The sequence below is a fragment of the Eschrichtius robustus genome, chromosome 19 (genome assembly GCF_028021215.1).
Source record: "Eschrichtius robustus isolate mEscRob2 chromosome 19, mEscRob2.pri, whole genome shotgun sequence".
Taxonomy (NCBI): domain Eukaryota; kingdom Metazoa; phylum Chordata; class Mammalia; order Artiodactyla; family Eschrichtiidae; genus Eschrichtius; species Eschrichtius robustus.
In genome coordinates, this window is record NC_090842.1 from 28658668 (window position 1) to 28680612 (window position 21945).

The 21945-nt window shown below is 49.3% G+C and overlaps 2 protein-coding genes across 9 annotated transcripts in view; one reads left to right on the forward strand and one right to left on the reverse strand.

The window, feature by feature from the left end:
- Positions 1–6066, forward strand: part of PSME3IP1 (proteasome activator subunit 3 interacting protein 1) — a 49412-nt gene extending 43346 nt beyond the window's left edge. For all 7 annotated transcript variants that reach the window (XM_068528993.1, XM_068528994.1, XM_068528992.1 and 4 more), the window contains one exon: positions 5697–6066. In XM_068528993.1, coding sequence (XP_068385094.1) covers positions 5697–5914 — 218 coding nt within the window. In that variant the 3' untranslated portion in view covers positions 5915–6066. The remainder of the gene's footprint in view (positions 1–5696) is intronic.
- Positions 6067–12209: 6143 nt separating this feature from the next.
- CPNE2 (copine 2) overlaps positions 12210–21945 on the reverse strand; it is a 55564-nt gene continuing 45828 nt past the window's right edge. For both annotated transcript variants that reach the window (XM_068527300.1, XM_068527299.1), the window contains exons 14-16: positions 21541–21674; positions 14148–14384; positions 12210–12793 (exon numbers count right to left, since the gene is read on the reverse strand). In XM_068527300.1, the coding sequence (XP_068383401.1) occupies positions 12686–12793; positions 14148–14384; positions 21541–21674 (479 nt within the window). In that variant the 3' untranslated portion in view covers positions 12210–12685. The remainder of the gene's footprint in view (positions 12794–14147; positions 14385–21540; positions 21675–21945) is intronic.

Here is a 21945-nt window from a genome sequence, read left to right on the forward strand (position 1 = left end):
CATGGAGATCTTTTTTGTCCTTTCAGGTGTTAGAGGTCTTCTGCTAGTGTTCAGTAGGTGTTCTATGAGAACTGTTCCATTTGTAGATGTATTCTTGATATATTTGTGGGAAGAGGTGAATTCCACATCCTGCTACTCCACCATTTTTATTCCGATCCGACAATTGGTTTTTTTAAAAAATTAGTATCCAGGGAAGGATTAGACATTGTATTTGGCTTATATGGCTTAAAGAAATGATTGAGATATAATTCACATACCATAAAATTCACCCTTTTAAAGGATACAGTTCAGTGGTTTTTAATATGTTCAGAAGAATGTGTATTTATCACCAGTATCTAATTCCAGAACATTTTCATCACCGCAAAAAGAAGCTCCGTGCCCATTAGCAGTTATTCCCCATTCTTCCCTCTCCACAGCCACCAGCAACCACCAATCAACTTCCGTCTCTATGGATTTGCCTTTTCTGGACACTTTTTATAAATGAAATCATGCAATATAGGGCCTTTTGTGTCTGACTTCTTTTCACGTAACATAATGTTTTCATAGTTCATGTTGTGGCATGTATTAGTACTTTTTACAGCTGAATAATATCCCATTTTATGGTATGCCACCTTTTTGTCCACTCATCAATTGATGAGCATTTGGGTTGTTTCCACGTTTGGGCTGTTACAAACCATGCTGCTGTGAACATTCATATCCAAGTTTTTGTGTGAAAAACTGTTTCCAGTTCTCTTGGGTATATACCTAAGAGTGGAATTGCTGGGTCATACAGTAAATCTATGTTTAACTTTTTGAGGAACTGCCGCACTGTTTTCCACTGTAGCTGCACCATTTTTATATTCTACCAGCAGTATATGAGGGTTTCAGTTTCTTTACATCCTTATCAACAGTTGTTATTGTGTTTCTTATATCCATCCATTGGGTGTGAAGTGATACTTTATTGTGGTTCTGATTGGGGTTTCTCTAATGACTAATGATGTTGGCATTGTGTACTTAATGGCCATTTGTTTATCTTCTTTAGAGAAATACCTACTCATATCCTGAGCCTATTTTAAAATTGGGTTATTTGTCTTTTTATTTTTGAGTTGTAAGTGTTCTTTATATGTTCTGGATGCTAGACACTTGTCAGATAGATGATTTATAAATATTGTCTCTTTCTGTGGGTGGTACTTTCACTTTCTTGATAGTGTTCTTTGGAGCACAAAAGTTTTACATTTTGATGACATCAATTTATTTTTTCTTTGGTTGCTTGTACTTTAAGTGTCATATCTAAGAAACAGTTGCCTAATTCATGGTCATGAAGATTTACGCTTACATTTTTTTTTAAAGAGTTTTATACTTACATTTTGATCTTTGACCCATTTTGTGTTAATTTTTTGACTCAATAATTTGTTGAAAGGACTGTTTTTTCTCCCACTGAATTGTCATGACACTTTGTTGAAAATCAGTTGAACAGCATGTTTGGGTTTATTTCTGGACTCACTTTTCTCTTCCATTGATTTGTATGTCTATCACCACACAGTTTTGTTTTCGTTTGTTTGTTTTTATTTTGTTTTATTTTTTGGCCATGCTGCACGGCTTGTGGGATCTTAGTTCCCCGACCAGAGATTGAACCCAGGCCCTTGGCAGTGAGAGCACGGAGTCCTAACCACGGGACTGCCAGGGAAGTCCCTACCACACAGTTTTGATCATTCTAGCTTTGTAGTAGGTTTTGAAACCAGGAAGTGTCAGTCCTTCAAGTTTGTTCTTTTTCAATATTGTTTTGCTATTTGAGGTCCCTTGCATTTCCATATGCATTTTGGGATCAACTTGTCAATTCAGGCAGCTGGGATTTTGATAGGGATTGCTTGAATCTGTTGATCAGTTTGGGAAAATTGCCATTTTATGGCATCTTAACAGTAGGCTAATCTGTCTTTTAAGTCTCATTTAACCTATGGGTTCTTCCTCTTTCTTAATTTATTTTTTGTTTCCTTTATATTTTACTTGTGAAGAAACTGGGCCTCTGCCCTGTGGAGTTTCCTGCACTCTAGATTTTGCTAATTGCATCCCCATAGGATTCCTTTATATCCTGTGTTTCCTATAAAATGGTAATTAGGTCTAGAGCTTGGTCAATTCACGTTGATTTTTTGGCAAGATTTACTTCATATGTTGTTTTGCATTTCCTATCATCATCATTATTTTAATTAACATACTCTTCTGTTCATTGCTTACTTACTTTGGGAATCATAGCATGCCTGTGCATAAAGAGCTTCTTCATTCCTTTTTAAGGCTGTGTAGTAATCCATTGTATGGTTGTACCATAGTATATTTATTTCGTTTTTTATTGATGAACATTTAGATTGTTTCCATTCTTTCTCTATTATGATGTTTCATTAAATAACCCTGTACATGCATCATTTTTCACATTCACAATATGTCAGGTTAAATACTTAGAAGTAGAATTATTGAGTCAGATATACATTTGTAACTTAGAAAAATATTGCCAAATTGCCCTGCTAAGAAGTTATTCCAGTTTACATTCCCATCAGCAGTGTAACAGTTCCATTTAACTGGGATCTTTTTAATATATAAAAAACTTGTTAAACTGTGGCTGCTTAAATAGGATAAGTATATACTGTGTGTGCACACATACACAGAGGTATATAAAACTTCATAGAAATCTAAAATATATTTCAACTCGTTACCTAGTAGCCCTGTATCTGGTGCTTATTCCCTAATAGGAATTATGTATATCAATTAATGGAAAGGGGAACTTGTATGGCTGCTTTAAATTCTCTCAGGCAGACACTTGTATTTAAGAGCCATCTTATTTTTGTCATTCTAAATCCCTCCATTCTTATAGCAGAAACTGGACAAGAAATATCCTCTTTTGCTAGGAGCTAAGGCCCCACGAGAAGACTATCCCCTGAAGCTTCTGTTAGAGTCTTGACCTCGGCAGTAGAAGACTTGCCCCTTTAGTCCCCCAGAAGATAGCTCTGTAGTCCTTACGGAGATTCAGGCTTCCCCCACTGGAGGCTCTGACTTAATCTCTGAGCAGAGCCAGTGAACACACAAGTTGGTCCCATCTACTCTCAAGTCACGCGTCTGTCTGAATCCCAAGAACATTCTCCATTAGTAATTTTCAATGTTAATTTGGTATGACAGTGTGGTCCTGCAAACGTAGAAGTTGGCAGGAAACTTCACCAAATGGGCAAGATCAGAGGGCACCATTTTGTTCTCTGTGGGCAGTTAACTGCTTTTGTTTTTTTTTTTTTTAAAGTCTTTATTGAGTTTGTTACAATATTTTATGTTTTGATTTTTTGGCCCCGAGGCATGTGGGATCTTAGTTCTCTGACCAGGGATCGAACCTGTACCTCCTACACTGGAAGGCAACGTCTTAACCACTGGACTGCCAGGGAAGTCCCAGTTAACTGCTTTTGGAATGAAATTTGTTAGAGTTGCAATCTCTTTTCTTTCTTGAAACTTCCTAGATAATTGGGAGATTTGGTCCTTTTGCTTAAACTCTGCTAATGCCCCTGTGGTCCAGATTCCTTTGGTTACATTTCTGTGGCTGGCTTCCATCCTTCCCTTAGGCCGGCTCTAGTCCTCCACAGGTATTCTGAACTTGATCTTTCTTTTCTAAGATAGACCCTAAAATTAAATTCACCCTTGAAATACTTAATAAAAGGACACATTTCACTGAATAACTTCACATACATTACTTTTCTAAGTAACTGATTCATACCCTTATGATATCAGGGTTTTGTTTTGTTTTGTTTTTAAACAACCCAATTTTTCTCACAGAATACTGAAAGTATCCTTGTATGTGTGAAAATAGTAATACAATGAATGTTCAGGTAATGAATGGTTTATAATTTGATGTTATGTCCCAAATTTTCACATTCCCCCCACCCCCACTCCCACCCCCAAAATTTAGCCATTTGCAGTGAAACTCTGTTACGCATTTTCCTGCATTCTCACACATTGTGAATGTTGGCCTGCTCTGTGCCAGGCCCTCTGCTCTATGCCCAGGGGATGGGATAGAGAAGAAGGAGCCCTTGCCCTCCAGAGACTTACAGTCTGAGGAGAATATGGATGAGGAGAATATGGATAAGGAGAAGATAGCCATTAGGACTGTCAGTCTTCTACAGCCTTCCTGGCTATAATACAGGGATTACAGAGGTAAGAGGGGGGCTGTTCCTTCTGAATTAAATGGCCTAGGATACTCTTTGAATTGTGGCATTTGGCTTTCTTAAAAATTGTCTAAATAGGTAGTTATATGCACCCAATAGTAAATTGAAAAGGGACACAAGAGTGTGGAATAAAAAGTTGTCTCCCCTGGTCCTTAGCCACTCAATTGCTCTCCCCAGAGCAGCCACTGTTACCAGTTTTTAATATATTTTTTCATACATTATCATGCATATTTAATGTCCCCCCCCCCCAGATTATAACTTGTACTCACCCTGCCTCTTTCATTTAACACATGGTATCTTAGAGATCATTCAATACCAGTACACACACAGATGCTTTATTCTTCTTAATGGCTGAATACTAGTCCATTACACTGGTCCTCTGTTAATGAACCTTTTGGTTTCTCCTCTCAGCAGTGCTGCATGAACATCATTTAAGTGTGAAGGACTTAGCCAAATAGTCCTACATTCCATCAGCAACATATATAGATGCGTATTCCTCCGTATATATTGTTTATTCTCCTATGTTTAAAAGTCATTTGTTTCTTTTTCTGTGAACTATTCGTGTCTTCTGTCTACTTTTCTGTTCAGTTGTTGGTTTGTTGTTGGGTTTGGAAGAACTCTTTGTATCATAAAGAAATTAGCTTTTGTGATACTTATTGTAAATATTTGCCTGTTTTCTTGCAGCCTTTGTTACCTCTTGTAGCCTCTGCAATCATTGTGAGCTCTCACTTTTCTACATCTCCATGCTTTCACATTACTTATCTTTAGCAGCTTCCTTTCCCCTTATTATTACTTCCTGTATAAGCAAATGAACTATGTGTACTGGCTGTTGGAGATCTCTCTTTGCTTCTCAGTGATATTTTTTACTTACTCCTGATTTCATATACTTGGAACCATGTATCCTTTTCACATTTACGTGAAGTGTTAGGGGTTTGTTAAGGCAAAACCCTAGAAGGTAATATGCTTGTCAGCCTGATACAGTGTTTGAATTCCAACCCTTACTCTACAGTGAGCTCTGGGATCATTTTAGTACGTTATCTTTTGATTCAAATTTAGTTTAATGTTTTCTACTCTAAGTGGCCTTTAACCTTAGCTGGGTTTTGGACCTCCCTCATCATCAAAATGGGGGATCCCTATATACCAGGTTGTTGTAGTGATTAAATGAGGCTGGAAACAGGGAAGAAGAAGGGATGGAGGAGAGTCCTTAACTTTTCCTCTAACCTTCAAGTTCTGTGTTTTCTAGGTTGAGGCTTTCTGTCATGGAGGTTCTGCTGTGACTCTGGGTTTCCTGGGGCGAAAAGAGCCCCAGCTACTTGGTGATATTCTGCATGGTCTTAAAATGATCTCTGCTGTGGCTTCAGTTTTCTCAGTTGTAAACGAGGAACATTAAGATGAAGATGATGATAGTGTCGACTGCATAGGGTTGTTTTGAGGCTTCCAACATAAAGCCCTCTACACATGGAAAGCACACCATCACCTTTGGAAAAGGGTGATGAAGTAACAGTCCTGCCTCCTTTTTTGCAGAAGCCCCGTCCTGCGTGTCTCTTGGAAGCACATCTCTGAGTGGTCCCTCCATCCACTGCCCCTCCGCTGCCGTCTGTATCGGCATCCTCCCAGGTTTGGGCGCCTACTCTGGGAGCAGCGACTCTGAGTCCAGCTCAGACAGCGAAGGCACCATCAATGCCACCGGCAAGATCGTCTCCTCCATCTTCCGAACCAACACCTTCCTCGAGGCCCCCTAATTCCTCTGTTCTTACCGCAGGGAGCTCCTCCCCAAGAGTAGACTGGACAGTTTATTCTGCCTACAGGCATTGCCTCCCACAGAAAAGTCCTTTGCCTGCTCCCTGTGCACACCATGACATTTTTAACCTCATCTAAAAATGTCCAGAATCCACTTGTGGCCCGACTTGTGTTTGTTTTCTCTTTCTACTCCAGTACAGATGCCCAAACCTGTCCCACGGCTTCTGTCCTCACTGATTTAGTAGGGCAGAGGTCAGGGCCCAGCAGAAATTCCACTAAAAATGCCCTGGGAAGATAGGTACCAAGCAGCTTGCAAAGGGTTTGGGTTCTGTTGCTTTCTTGTTTTTTTGTTGTTTCTTTTTTTTTCCTTTCCCAACACCACAAAGAAGCAAGGACAGTTATTGAACAGGTATCATTTAAACATTCTATTCTAGACGAAGGCGCCGTTTGACTATACTGTGTTGTGGAGTGTGCAGGGGGGAGAGAAGGTCCCGGGTGATGGAATGGCGCACTGCCCTGGAACTAACCTATTCTTGATGTTGTGTGACTAAGTAAAGGTTCTAAACTACATCTGCAGGGGGTGTCACTTAACACTCATCGTTCATTGTGAAGTTTTCCCTTACCCTTGGCTATTCCTTCTCCCTCCACCTAATCCCATTTAAGACACTAAACCTTAGAGAAACAAACATAGGCCTTATTTTGTTGTAGCCAGAAATCAGAAGTGCTGGTAGGTGTGTGGACGAGGTGACTTATTTCTGGCAGCTCCTGGAATTCTAATATTGCAAGCCAGTGCGACCCACCTGCATATTCTAGCTACAACCTGTTGAGGCCCCTCTCTGTTGGCTACATTTCTAGTTGTGGCTTCTAACTGTGGAAGCTGTTTCTAGCCTAAGGGTGCTACGCTTGTCCTTTCCTCTGCTTTGACCTGCTGCCCTTCCTGCTCTTCCCTTCCCATACAGAGCAGCCAAGACCCAGAGGTGCTGCTTCACCTCCATCCCCTAAAGGCAGGCAGGAGCTCTCCCTTTGGGAGGGAGGGAAGGGCAGGGGGAGACAAGGTATGGAGGCCCTGAGGACAGAGGTAGGCCATGAGCTTTTAACAACAACAACAAAAAGCTGTAGGCTCCCCTGCTTCAGAAGAGTGAGCCTGTGCAGTTCTTTCTTCCGCTGGGTTCCTACGTCAATTGTTTCTACTTCCTTGGGTGTGAGACGGAGAAAGACACACACAGAATGTGTTGACACTGTGATGCTGGCAGGCAGAGAAGCTACTCAGTTTTAACGTGGGCAGAGAGGCCCCTGGATCTCCTCCAAACCCACTCCTTTTCCCTCCCAAAGCAGTGACACTCTGGTGCCCACTGGCAGATGGTGACTTCCCTTCACCCATAACTGATGCCTTGTGAATTCTTTTTCCTTTTCAGAGCTACTCCGTGCTAATTGTTCCTGACTGTCAGTACAGGCACATCAGCTCCATCCTTACAAACAAGACGTTGAGGTAAAACTGTGTAGGCACCTTCTGCTCCTCTGCTTCGTTGTTCTGCAATTGTGCTGTTGCTATTACAGCCCGTACCCAGAGCAACGTCAGATCATTTCAGGAGGCAGACCAAGGAACCAAAGTCACCATCTTTATGTGGTTTGACTTATGATTTTTTTTTTGGCCGCACCACACAGCATGCGGGATCTTAGTTCCCCGACCAGGGATCGAACTCATGCCCCCTGCAGTGGGAGCACAGAGTCTTAACCACTGCGCCGCCAGGGAAGTCCCTGGTTTGACTTTTAAGAGGCCATTACTATACCTCATTGCCTCTGTCGATGTTGGGAGAAGTTGACAAAGGGTTGCAGGGATTAAAAACCTACATTAATTTGAAAGCTAATAAACCTGTCAGAGAATAAGATCTTGCTTTTCCTGTACTGGATCTTGTGCTCCCACCTCTGTCCCCATCTACTGTAACAGCTAGATTGTGTCAAGGAGGTTGAGACTCATCAGATTGAGATTTCTGCTCTTGGTATCTCAGGAGAAGTTGAGAATCACTGGTGATCATTTCATCTTTTGCCGTACCTGTTAGCGGAGAGCCCTGGAGCTGAGGCACGGGTTCTGTAGAAACCATGAACAGCAAAGCAGGGTCTGGTCTCCCAGTGGAGGAAGTCACCTTGGAAAACATCTAGTGTAGACTGTGTGTTTCAAACCCAAAGAAGAATAGGAAAACCTGGGATGGAAGGAAACACTGCTTTAAATCACAAGATGCAGCTCTCCTGCCTTAATAGATAATTGGGATTTAATAACTAGGTGATAAGGGATAAAAACAAGGTTTGGGGTGGTTTCTTAAAACTTGCTTGCGTTGTCCTGAGTGGTAGTCTTCTTACAACTTTGAACCATGTGAGGGAGAAAGCTTGTCTCTGAGGAATCCTATTGCCAGCTCTATCTGGATTATCTAGCTTGTGTCATACCATGGCCTCTCTCTCAAGCACTTCCTGCTAGCATCTACCTTTGGCCCTGTCACCCACCTGGGTGGGGAGGAAGGGAGCATGAAATCCAAAGCATCCATTTTTCCATCTGTTAAAAGCAGGGAGGGCAATGTGACTGGACCCACAGAGCTGGCTGGTGACCTGTTTATGTCTGCCTTCCCTGGGCCCAGACCCAGGAGGAGAGAAAGCTGGCTTCTCAAACACAGAGTTGGTAGGGCATTCTAGACTTTTTCAGGAGCATTCTAGACTGAAAAGTCCCTGACTAGGAGTGGCTTAGGCTAGTCTCTTGCGTCCTCATTTCTTTCCCTTTCCACCTCGTGGGTTCTTCCCTTCTGGCTACCTCTCAGGAATCTCAACTCGGTTCCTCCTCCTGTGGGTACACCACAGTGGCTATAAGCTTGAAGCCAGACATTTACTAGCTGGATCACTTGGGCAAAGTCCTTAACCTCTCCAGGCCTCTGTTTCCTCCTCAGTAGATAGGAATCAGGACACCGACTTCCTAGTGAGGGTGAAAGAGGATCTATAAGAGATACTTGGTGTGGTATGTGGTGCTCAGAAAATGGTAGCCATCCTCATTAGTACTGTTACCCTCGGCCTCCCCCATTTCTGGGTAGATCGTCTAGAGCTTCTGTTAGTGGTGGTTTATGGCAGGTTTATCCATCCTACTGGCATTCCTCAGTTGGCAGGTAGAACACTGACATGATGACGGGTCAGATCTGGTCATCAGAGCTCCAACCACCCGCTTCTGCTGTGTGCTTCCTTCTTAGCTAAATGTTAATTGCTCAGGCACACCCAGTTCCTTGGCTCGGGTGTCCTAACCGTGGGTATGTGGCTCAGCTGTCGTCTTAAGCCCCTCCAGAAAAACAAAAAGGAGCGAGAGCTCAGCGGCAGTACACCATCACTTGGACTTGGATCTTTCTTGATTTCTTGGCGTGCCCAGCCCACTTACACGTAACAGTATGGAATGCAAGTTCTGCTTGGTGGGAGGCTAGATCTTGGCAACACTTTCATAGTGTTGAACACAAGAAGCCAGTCGCACATTTATGCCTTAGTGATGCTGGCAAGGGCTAGTATTTTGCTCCCTTACCTGCTGGAGCAATGGTTTAGGGAAAGAGGGAGCCTCATAGCACTAATAGGCAGAAGGCGGCCCAGCATCAGAGTTTCACAGAGCCATGGGCAGCACAACCCAGAGACAACCTCCACTGTGAGTTTTAGCCATCGGCTGGGCATCTCCCTCACTGTTTTAGACATGGTCATGCACATCATTATCCCTTATGTCGATTTGTTTATCGGTGAGCATTTACTGAGGGCCCGCTATGGACGAGCCAGGCACTGTTTGAGATGTTTGCAGACTGTAGTGTCTTTCATCCTGAAAAAAAAGTCCTGTGAAACAGCCCTTCTCTACATTTTATAGAGGAAACCGAAATTCACAGTGATTCAATGACTTGCCCAAGGTCACACAGGTAAGTATCAGAACCAGAATTTTAATTTGAGCCTTTAATTCTAAGCCTGGTTTTCTGTGGTTTCAATGAAACTTTAAAACAAATGCCAGTGCCAAGGCCTCAGTGGAGGTGATTCAAGGGTAAAGGAGCCTTTTAGTCAGATTTCCAAGTTCACTTTTCATCATACTATCCATGTACAAGAACCAAATAGCAGCACCAAGGCTTGGTTTGTTTTTACTGAAATACAGTTGACATATAACATTAGTTTCAGGTGTACAACGTAATTATTCAATAATTGTATATATTGTGAAATGATCCATCACCACACATAGTTACCAAAACATATTTTTCTTGTGATGAAAGTTTTTGAGATCTACTCTCTCAGCAACTTTCAAATATACAATCTCCTATTATTCACTATAGTCACCATGCTGCACATTACATCCCCAGGACTTACTTATCTTGGTTTGTTTTTTAAGTGGTGATTTGCCTGGTCAGGAGTTGAGGACATTCCTTTCCCTGGTGAACTCAAACCAGCTGGGAGTAGAAGGCTTGTTTGACTGATCCACCCAACCTCAGGCAGAGAAGGGGGAAGAAAGATGGCTGGGTCTGCTCCCTCGTGCACCTGCGAAGTGGGGGCCGCCGGCACCACACTGAGGTAGGTGGTCCATAGGAGTTCGAGCATTTATGATGGGCCCTGATGCCAGGCAGGGAGTCTTACCTTAACCCGGCCCAGTAGATGTCAGTCTCCATAGCTTCACCAATCTGGTAGATTATTCCCATGGGGAGGTGTAAGGGAGAGGTCTGCATCAGGTGTCGCCCCAGTACACCCATCCCCTGAGGGCTAAGGAGGGGATGTGGGGCTGGGAGGAGAAGGCTGTTCCACTATAGAGGCCTCTGGTCGATCAGAACTTGACAGATTCTCCCAGGCTGAGTTGGATACGAACTTCCCTGGATCTGACATCCAGCTAGACACTTCGGCTACCAAACGGGAGGGTAAAGGAAGCAGTCACATGGTGTTATTTCAACCATCATGCAGTCTTGCAGCTGTCCTGAGCGAGGGCTGGGTGTGAACCAGAGGAGGCAGATGCGCTGGTCCTGGGTTTCTACCCATAGTGCCGAGCTGGCCTCTGGGCTGCTGTGCTGTGATTTCCCAAAGGTCCCTGAGGAAATCACGGCTCCCTGCAGTCCTGCAGCCCTCTCAGGAGAAGTGAAGGTGTCCCTCGAGGATATTTCAGCTGGCTTTTAGTGGCCACGGAATCAGAAGAGGCATTGGAAGCCTAGGATACAGATGTCCCTCGCTTGCTCCCACCAGATAAACACCGGCTCCTGAGCTTACCAGGCACCTGGAGCTAGGAACCTGCCTGGCGTACCAGCCAGGTCTAGCAGGCCACTGGTAAGAATTGCTGACCTGGGAGAGTAGGTCGAGATGTCCGACTGCCCAGTTTCATTGGAGGGGAAGGACAAATTCAGCAGCAGGTTGAGAAGACTGCCTCGTAGAGTCACGGGAAGACATTCAGTGCAGTGGAACAAGTGTGGGCTCTGTGGAATTGGCCAGACCTGGAGCTAAGTTCTGGCTCTGCCTCTAATAGATTCAATTAGCCTCTCTGCTTGTTTCCTTATCTCTGAAATGGTCACAGGCAGGGGCTGGTGGAAAGGTTCAAGATTATGCCTGTAATGTGCTTAATAGGGAGCTGGAAACCTAGTGCTTAATATGAATGTTAGTTGTTGGTTGCACATGAGCCTGTGGCAAAGGGGCTGACTGGAGCTCTAAGGAGGAGGTAGACAAAAGAGAAAGATGTGTTCTTTGGAGGAGAGAAGGGAACAGGCCAGATGGCTGGGGTTTCAGAGATGCGTCGCCTAGCTGGTTTCGTGAGGTTGGGCCCAAGCCCGGGGTGGGGTGTGCGATAGAAACCAACGGCTGCTGCAGGGACAGAAGCAGCCCTGTTTAGCATCCTGAAGCCAGAGAGGCTTTCACATGCTGCAGACCACAGGGTGTACTCCAGTGCCTGGGAGACCTGCAGGAGGAGCAAATGGGTGGCAGCGACTGCCACTGCTGTGGTGGGGTAGGGTACATAAGACAGCGTGGACCACGAGGAAGAAGGGTGGGGCACCGTGTGCTGTTGGCTGGGCCAGCATGGGCTCTGCTGGGGCCCAGAAGGCTGGTGAGGGCTCGTGCATTTCATTGCCCCACAGATATTTATTGAGCGTGTACAATGTGCCAAGTTCTGTGCCAGTTTAACAGCTGCATTACTGTTTGTATGGAATGCATGTCCCCAAGTAGAAGTGATTATACCAATTTCACAGGCTTGCTGGGGGGAAGGGGTTTTCATGTTTCCTTTCCCAGATCAGTGAGCCCATCAAGTCCCAGCTGAGGAAGGAGCTGACACAGGGACATCTGAAACTCCTTTATTACCCTGAGTATAACAAGTAGAACACGGTCACAGTATTAAAAAAACAGAGCAGGAATTGGGTGCAGGCTACCACACAGTATGCACCGGGGACACATTCCTTTGAGTCTGCAGCTAGTTACTTGGAAAAAGCCAGTTATGATTGTAAAAATTTTATTCTCTTTAATAACAATTGCACTAAAATTATACAAAGTACATTCAATACTTAAGAGTGGCAAGGGTGGGGAGAGGAGGAGAGGAAGCCAGTTTGGCCTGGAAGTATCATCAGTCGACTCCAATAAAGGAAGCCCAGCTGGGCTGGAGGAAGTTGGGGGTGGAGGTCCGGTTGTAGAAAATAAAAATGTGGATCAGTTTAAAAGAAAAAAAAAAGGCCACCCACAAGGAAGCAGGGTGAGCGTGCATGTTCCTGGGGAGGGTGGGCGGCCCAGCCGGCATGCTGCTGCTGGGTGAGGGCTGGCACTCAGGCGGGCTCTGAGTTGGTGGGGGGCAGGTTTTTATGCTTGAAATACTGAACAACTTGTTGGGGCAGCTCTGCCAGCACAGCTTTCGCCAAGGTTTCTTTTGCCGCCTGCAGGGTAGGGTGGAGAGAGGAGAGAGAAAGGATCACTGGATGAAGTGGTGAGGGGCACCATGCCCAGGGAGCTGGTACAGAAGGTGTCCCTGGAGGACAAAACCAGAGCAGAGGGCCAGAGCTGTCTAAAACTAGCGTTCCTCAGCCCAGCCCAGGCCTGAAATCCCACCCTTAGCAGTGCTTTCCTTCACATTAAGTGTAACTCTTACGTGAGCACTCGAGGTGCCTGGGAGTAACGTTTCAGGATGAATTTGTCTATGGGAGGCTTTTGGGGGAAAGAGATGGTGGAGGTGAGCTGCACAGCCTACTCATCTGGCAAACATTTCCTGAGCACCTTCTTGGCTGGTATTAAGGGGTTGTGACTGTCTGATTCACTGCTCGGCACCCAGTCACAGGCTGGGCACACCAGGAGCTCATTCAGTGTCCATGCAGTGCCTGGGTGGCCAACACCCAGCATTTGTCCTCAGGAAGCTCACGCTCCAGAGGAAGGAACTGAACCAGCTCAGGCAAACCCAGAGGGTACTGGGCAGAGATGTGAGCACCAGTGGTTACAAATCGGAGTGGCCAGTTCTTGCTGGGACTGGCTCCTAGGACCTGAGCCACAGCACCCGGAGGCTTACAGCTGCGGCAGCTGAGGCCAGGAGGAAAGGTCAGGGACTTGCCCAAGGCTATACAGTGTGCCTCTGGTCAAATGAAAGCTAGGCCCCAGGCTGGCATCTGACAGACTGCTCCCTCTGGGGCTGCCTGCGGGCCCAGCTGCAAGGGCAGCAACCAGGAAGCTACTGCCAGCCTCCTTGTAAGCAGACCTGGGTCACCTGCAGATAGGACCGGAGCCACCTCCAGGAGTAAGGGAGGCCACCAGTTCCTCCTAGAGCGGCCCTCAGGGAGAGGAGGCCATCCTAAGATGGGCCTTGTTTTCCACCTGAAGCGAGACGGCTGGCGAGGTGTGATTTCCAGGAAAGCCCCTCACACCTCTGGGCCTTGCTCCCATCTCTTTCTCCTGGAATACTTTCCCCCGCATGGATGACGCCGACTTCTGATTCAGGCTTAGAGGGTAGGTCCTCCGGGAACCCCTGTCCTGGAGCCCCAGTCTGGACTGGGCACTACTCCCTTGAGTTCCGTCAGCTAGCTGAAGCAAGTGCTCACGCAACTGTCATATGGCCTCACCTGGGGGCAGGGCCTCGCATGGCGCCAGGAGGGTAGTAGGCTCTCAGGAGGTGAGTAGTCAACAGAGCTGAGGGTAGAGGAGCCTAGGATTGGGCAGACAATCCCAGCGCCTTCATTCTGGATTATTAACTATGGTTGTTGGGGTCCTGTAAGCGCCTCCTCCCCAGCCCGGGCCCACACTCACGTTGCGGAATTCTCGAAAGGGCACGAACTGCACGATATCGCGGGCTGCCTCCTCCCCTGTGTGGGAGCGCAGCGTGCGGCTGTCCCCGTCCAGGAACTCCATGGCAGCGAAGTCGGCATTACCCACGCCCACGATGATGATGGACATGGGCAGCTTGGAGGCCTGCACCACGGCGTGCCGCGTCTCCTCCATGTCGCTGATGACACCGTCCGTGATGATAAGGAGGATGAAGTATTGCTGCGGAGGGGGTCAACTGGCACTCAGCACAGCCCTTGGCCTCTGGCCACCCTTCCCCTCCGTCCTTTCCCAATCTCCCCAAACCCTCTGACCCCTGGGAGGAAGATGGCTCGTCTCCCCGAGCTGTTGCCGAACCCCAGCCACCTCCCTAGGCAGCCACCTCTCAGTGCTTGGGCCCTGTAGGCCCCTCCTCCGTCACAGCTGGAAGCACAAACTGCTCTCTTCCTCCTGCCCTGTGCAACATCAGACTCCCCGGCCTGGGAGTTTGAGAGCCCCGGACTCCAGGCCTGGCTCTGACAGTGGCTACACCGTGGGACTCTGGGGAACTGACTCAATTCGCTGTGCCTCAGTTTCTTCATCTGCAAAGTGGAAGTTCCTGCACCTCTCAAAGAGACCACGCCGGGCGTGTGGCAGCAGCTCGGTAATCGACAGCTGCATCTGTGGCAGAGTGAGGCCCACGGCTGTTGAGGAATATGCATTCTGGCTTGTGGACTCTGGGAGCAGCCTCCCCTTCTCTGCTCCACCTTCACGTGAACACCTGTGACGCTGCTCGTTCCCCATTAGCACAGCCGGCCTCAGAGACCCCTTGCAGGAGCTAAGCAGATCATCTAGGTCAGTGCTTCTGGGATTGTGGGACTCTGCTGGCAACAAGCAGACCTGGGGGCACACCCCAGACACAGCATCCGTCACAGTGGGAAGGGTATTGGTTTTGCAGTGGTCTTTGAATTCTACAAACTGCAGCCAGGAGGAAGTCGCAGTTTGGTGCTCGTGTGTCCCACTTGCTAACCTTCCTTGTTAAAAAAGAGAGAAAAGGCAGGAAGCTCAGAGCTCCAGGGACAGCAGTCTCTAGGTAGACTTTGATACCACTGTGCAGCCTGGTGTATTTATTTTTATTGTTACTCTCTATGGCAAGTGATAAGTAACTTTTCCCTTACAGTGGGTTATAGTTTCTCTATAAAATTATTTACATGAAAAAAATAATAATTAGTGTAGGTGACAGGTGGCCATAGCATAGACTGTGGAGGTGGGGAGTGAGTGAATGAAGTTCAGGAAATCTCACTGGATGATCGGTGGGCAGAAGCCCCAGCATTCCTAGCTGCCTAAGACCTCATTTTCAACTTGGCTCTGTGCTTAGCACCCTCTGGCCCCTTTTGGGGAACTCAGTTTTCCCCATACATAAGATGAACAGAAAAGCCCTTGTGGTCCTAATGTTCTCTGTCTGGGGCTTCTGCCTTCTCTTCTGACCCTTCTGATTCTCAGGAGAGGAAATGGGGACCTAGACTAGTCAAGGTCATGGAGCTAAAAAGAGAAGAACCAAGCCAGCCCCCAAGACAGCATCTGGCCACTTTCTCACCCAGCAAAGCCGTCTGCTCCCTGGGAAACATACAGAGACCACAAGTTCAGCCATCTAGGATGCCTTGCTCTCCTGCCTGTCCCCCAAGCACAACCTGAAAGGAATGAACCGTGAGGAGGTACGAATGCCACCATCCTAACCCCCAACCCTCGACAGCAGTAGTCCAACTCCTCCTGAACTGTGCCTTTAAGAGGCTGAAAGCTTGGCTGGAGATGGATACCTGTTGCTATGGAGATGGCAGCCTGAATTCCTGTAGTGGAGGGCTGCTGCTGTCAGTCCCCATTCCTGGGGTTGAGGGGCACCTCATAAGCTCATCCAGACCCTTGTCCCCTCATAGCCCACCATCATCCTAGCCAGCACCCCTTCCCTAAGTGGCCCTCTAACCCCACTTCCATCGCACCAAAAATAGTCCATGGCAGTATTTCTGGGGCACCTAGGCTGGCAGGAGGGAAGGCATTGAGAGGCCTAGCAATGAGGACAGAAAAGAATACTTGGCCTTCGGTGACAGGCCTCACCACTCGGGGTGGGACTGGTCTCCAAGCCCCCTCCAGCTCAGATGGCTATCTCCCACCCTCCTCCCCACATGGCCCTCTTGGCTCTCCCTTTCCACCAGCCACGTGTCTGCATTAGGAGACTTGGAGCATGCAGGCCAAGGCCTCCCTCACAGCCTTGTAGCCTTCTTCCCCATGGCCTGGGTTCCTGCAGAACAGTAGGCACCAACTGAAAAGGTGAGTCATGGTGATGGTGACCACACATGCTCCGTGTCATCCTCACGCTGGGATTCTCCTTTTGGAGGTTGGGGAGACAGGCTGAGAGAGGTTCAGTGACTTGCTCAAGGACTCACAGCCAGGAACGGCACAGTTGAGATTCAAGCCCAAGCCTTAACTCCAAAGTTAGGGCTCTTTCCACAATGGCATCAGTGGCCGGTAGCTGTCTCTCCAATAGTGGGGCCTGGCAGGGAGAAGTGAAGCGCCGCTGACAAGTCCTAGGCTTCATGCCCATCCCAGGCAAAAATGAGATTGTCCAGGAGCCTCTAAGGTCTACTGCAACCCCAGGGGTCCATGATCCCATCCCCAAGACAGATCAGAGGGGAGGTGGCGGGGTTGTGGGGGGGCTGTGGAAGGGGAGAAAGAAGGGTGGAATCAGGCAGGAGGAGGTGGGAAGGGCCTCTGCTGTCCCCATGGATAGTCCTGGTCTACCCTACCCCAAGCTTTCCCACCTCCATGCCTTTCCTGGTTTACTTCCTTCTGCCTGGCGTACCCTCCCCAGCCACAGCTCCAAGACCTCTCTGGGCGTCTACTCCTCCATCCCGAGTGAATGCGAAGGCTCCCCCAAGCCCTGAGCTCTGCTTTCGCTGCCAGCGATTACCTCTTGGGGCGGGCTTCTCTGGATACTCCTCTCCCCCCACACCCTAAGAGCTCCTCAGGGCAGCCCCTCTCCTCACACCTCTGCATCTCATGGGCCTGGCACCCTGTGCGGGCTCCATAAACACAGCCAACTGCTGCCAGGTCGAACCCAAACCCCAAATTTCCAACACATTTCAAGGACAGAGTATCTCTAGCATTTACCCAAGAGGTTCTTCAGGCTTCTAGGGCTGTAAATAGCCACTTCCCCTAATGCGTTTAACATGTGATTTGATTTATAAGAAACTGACTTGACCACGACAGTTCCAGGCAGAGTCCGGGGAAGCTGCACTCATCCCTAGCTTATTTCTGAGAAGTTGGCTGCTGAGGGCCCTGGGGAGTGGAGGAAAATTTCCAGGGTGCTGGCTGCTTCCCAGTTTCCCCTCCACTATGGCACCAGTTGCCTAGGTAGCCAACCAGCAATGGGCCATGGATGGGAAGGCCCAAGTCACATGGGTCAGAGCAGAGGGAAGGATGAGGCCCCACAGTAGGAGTCCCCTGGTACCACCCAAACCTCTTAATACCTTTCAGTGACTCCCCACTGCCCTTAAGAGAAAATCCAGATTCCTTACTGGCTTCAAAGCCATCTGTGGGAGCTGGCCTACCTTCTCAACCTCACCCACCCCTCTCACATCACACTCCTTCCCTTAGTTACGCCACACACCATGCCTCCAAGCCTTTGCCTATGCTGTTTCTCCTGCCAGGGACACTCCACACATGCACATGCACACACATACACACCCTTTATGAGACTAACTTAAGCATCCTCCAAGTCTCAGCTTGGACATCACTTTTCCAGGAAGCCTGCCCTGAGCCCTCTGTCTGGGTTAGATGCCACCTTTATAATCCTATAATTCCGTCATCACAGTTTTAATTGGCTGGCATCACAGCTGCTGTTCCTGGCCTGGCTCCCCACAAGACCACAGGCCCTGGAAGGGCAGAGGCCATGGCTTGCGCATCATGGTCTCCCTAGTGCCGCAGAGAAACACACGTGGTAGAGATGAGCTGCGTGAATGAATGGCAGAACACAGGCCTGCCTAGAGAGATGCTTCCACCATCTGCTCTTGATTTCCTGTGCGTGGGTGTGCATGCATGTTCGTGTGTTGGGGACAGGGAGGATGAAGCCACACCAAGTGTTTCCCGAAAAGCAGCTGTACGAAAGCATCAGGTAACGCACAAATTATTTCCTTTTGCGTTAGGCCTACATGGGCTCAGCATCACCAAATGCCAGCCCAAGAGGTGTCCTAAGAAGATTCATCCGCTCACGTTTATTAGGTGCTATTGTGTGCCAGGCGCTGTGCTGAGCAATTTGGATGCCGAGCTGGTTGAATCCTTGCAATACTTCTATTAGGCAGGTACTATTCCATCATCCTCTGTACAGGTGAGAAAACTGAAGTTCAGAGAGCTTATTAATAAGCAACCTGCTCTGGGTCACACAGGAAGTGCGGGAGCTGGGGTTTGAACCAGGTCAATGGGCCTCCAAACCTTGAGGCGTCCCCACCTTCAGTGCACGGTGAGATGGACGGAGTAAAGGCAGGAGGTAGAGAATTATCTGTATCTTCTTGGACATCAGAGTAGGAGAGGCCAGTAGAGACCCCTTGGCTCGCCTCCTGCAGCCCAGAGATGCTGGCCCAAAGTCACACAGCTGGGGTGGGTGACAGCGCTTCCCCAGGCTGAGGGAGCCGGGGAAGGCTGCCTCCTCAGGTTGGGAGGACCTGGTCACGATGAAAGCGGCTGGGGTATTGTGAGGGTTAGGACTGGTGAGGATTAGGACTTGTTCACAGAAAGGGCCCAGTTCTTCCCTCTGGAGGGCCCTCAGCAGTTGTTCCCCAGAATGCAAAGACACCTTCCTGGTGGTCCCCAAGCCCCTCCAGACTTAGGATCCAGCAGACACAGGCCCCTTCTCCCCAGGACCTCATCTCCTGCCCAGTCCTGCCCCTGCCTGGCAGGTGAAAGAGCCCGAGAGGAACACTGGGCTTCATTCCTGCTCCGCCCCATTTTTTTCCCTTAAACAAGAATGCAGGCCTTTCTTCCATCCCTCTGAAAGCTGGTTCAGGCAGATAAAAGTCTGGGCGGGACAATGGCCTGGCTGGCAGCAGGCATCCAAACGGTGTGCAAGCTGAGGGGCTGCCCCTCACTCTGCCCTCTCCATCCAATTCTAGCCCAGCACCCCAGGAATTTAACAAAGCCACTCCCAGGTCCTCCCCAGTTACTGTCCCATTCAGATGGGCTTACTTGTCCCATTTCATAAAGGAAATAGGCTCAGAGCAGGAAGGGACTTGTCTCAGGCCCTCAGCTGCCACCACCAAGGCCAGGACTACAGCAAGTCACGCTCCCTGAAGCAGAAACGACCAGGACCATCTTCCTTCAATCCGACATCGTGCACTGACCTCCCTCCTGTCCATCACTGGCATCTGCCATTCCCTCTGCCTGGGGGGCTCTTCCCAGAACTCTCTGCCACTCTCTTCCTCATCCTCAGGTCTCTTTGGGTACCAGCTGTTGTGTTATCACATTTAATCCTAACACCACCTCCTTAAGGTAGGTCCTATTAGTATTCCTATGGTACAAACGAGGCTCAGAGAGGGTAAGTTTTACCCAGGTCACCCAGTGAGGGATGGGCAGGGGCTGGATTCAAACCCTGGCAGGCTGACCCCAGGACCCCCTTTCCCACAGACCCTCTGCTGCCTCCCAATCAGACCACATACTGCTGTCCTGCCCTCCCCAGGCTGGCCCTGGTGTCCTCTTCTCTTTCCCATAACCTCCCCTTCTTTTATCTTTGTCTCCATCTTCGGGAAGGCAACCTCTACCTCCTCAGTGACCGAGCAGGTGCCTCCCTCCTCTGGGCAGTCCCAATGGGACCAGGTCCCTTTCCTTCTGAGAGAGGCCCTGGCTGAGTCACCTCCTCCCAGCTACTCGCACAGTGCACAGCACACGACAGGGGCCAACTTAAATCCATCCATTCCCAGAACACGAGCGTCTGCCACAGCATAGGCCACCAAGTAGATGACGGACAACACACAGACACAGCCTGGCCCTGTGGGGCCGAGAGGCCAACCGGGGAGACACCCAGTAGACAGAAACGCGGAGTATGTGAAGGAGATGTTGCCACCGTCGTCAGAGTCCAGACGGGAATAAACAGAGAAGGCAGGAGATAGGCTTCAGGTGGGTGGGCAAGGAAGGCTGCAGGGAGGTGGCGTTTGAGGGACACTGAGGGATGGGACAGAGCAAGCCAGGGAGAGAGGAGAAGAACCTCCAAGCAGAAGAGACGGCAGAACAAAGGATCTGTTGGGAGACAAGCTTGGTGTCTTTGAGGGATAGGAACAAGGTCAGTGGTGGAATGGTCACAAGTAAAGGAAGGGGTGTGGGGTTGCGGGGAGGAGAGGCCAGGAGGGGGTAGGATCTGATGTGTGCAGTTAAAGGACCCTCTAGCAGGAGCATGGATAGGAGGGGCAAGAGGGGTGAGGGGCGGCCGTGGTGTCCAGTGAGAGATGACAGTGGCCGTGGCAATGGGGAAGCGGGCGAGTTGAGGATAGTATTTTGGAGGCAGGGTGAAAAGGACAGTCAGCAAAGGACTTCAGCACTTGTGCAGCAACCCTTTCCTTCCAGGGGAGGAGGAAGCCCGGACGGGGGCAGAGGCTGTGGCTCGGGGGCCTGGTCAGGTGGGAGTCGGACCCACGTCCCAGCCTGGGCTCCACCACCCTAGGGCCGGGTGCCAGGTTCCCAGACTTGGCTCAGCTCCTCGCGGCAGTAGCCCTGGGGCAGGGGCTGGTGGATGGTGGGCGAGGTGGGCAAGGTGACCCTTGGTGATTCCAGCACTGGCACTGGGCCTGGAGCTGGGTGCAGGGAGAGGACCTGGGATGCAGCTGCCCAGGATGGCCGTTTGCCATATATTCCAGATGCCACACAGCAGCCCTGGCAGCCTCAGGCTTGAGCCTCGTCACTGAGCGCCGGACCCGGGCCAGACAGTTCCAAACCCTTCAGCGTGAGGTGGCAGCTGCTCTAATGGGAACTAGGTGGCCCAGAGGGTCAGCCTGAGGGCTGTAGGGACTACAGTCTCCGGGTTTCCCTCTGCCTGGAGGCATGCACCATTAATCACAGCCCCTATTTCCTACTAAGCACCGAACGAACAGAATTGCTGTCTGTCCTGGAGTCTGTGCTCCAGGAATCCAGAACCAGTCAAGTTGAGCTTCTTCCAACCCCCTTCCCATCCCTGCTGGTAAACTAAGGTGGAGAGGCCGGGGCTCACCTAGGATTTTAGAACGAGGGGAGGCAGAACATCCAGCTCACCAGCCAGCCCCATGGGTGGGTAGGGTAGGAAGGACAGACCTCCATCTGGCAGGGAAGGCCCAGCCTGTGCCAGCCCTATCCTGCACGTCCACACCAGTGATCACCTACTCACCATGGCTGTCTGCTGCTGCGTGGCTTGGGCCGCAAACCGGGCCACGTGGTTGACGATAGGAGAGAAATTGGTGGGACCGTAGAAGCGGATGTGGGGCAGGCAAGCCGAATATGCCTGGGCGATGCCGTCCACGCCTGCCTCGGGGAGAAGACTCTGGATCAGCCAGGTCCTCCCTGACCCTGCACCCACTCTCATCCCCATTGCTGCCCACCCCAAATGCCCCTGCCGTGACCAGTCTGTGCCCTGTGGTACTGGAAGCTCCAGAGGGCAGGGCCAGAGTGGTGTAAAGAGCCCTGAACGTGGAGTCTGACCTGAGTTCCAATTCCTGCCTTTACCACTCCTTAGCTATGGGACCTGGGGGAAGTTATTTAAGCCTGTTTCCTTGTCTGTCAAGGAGACTAGTAA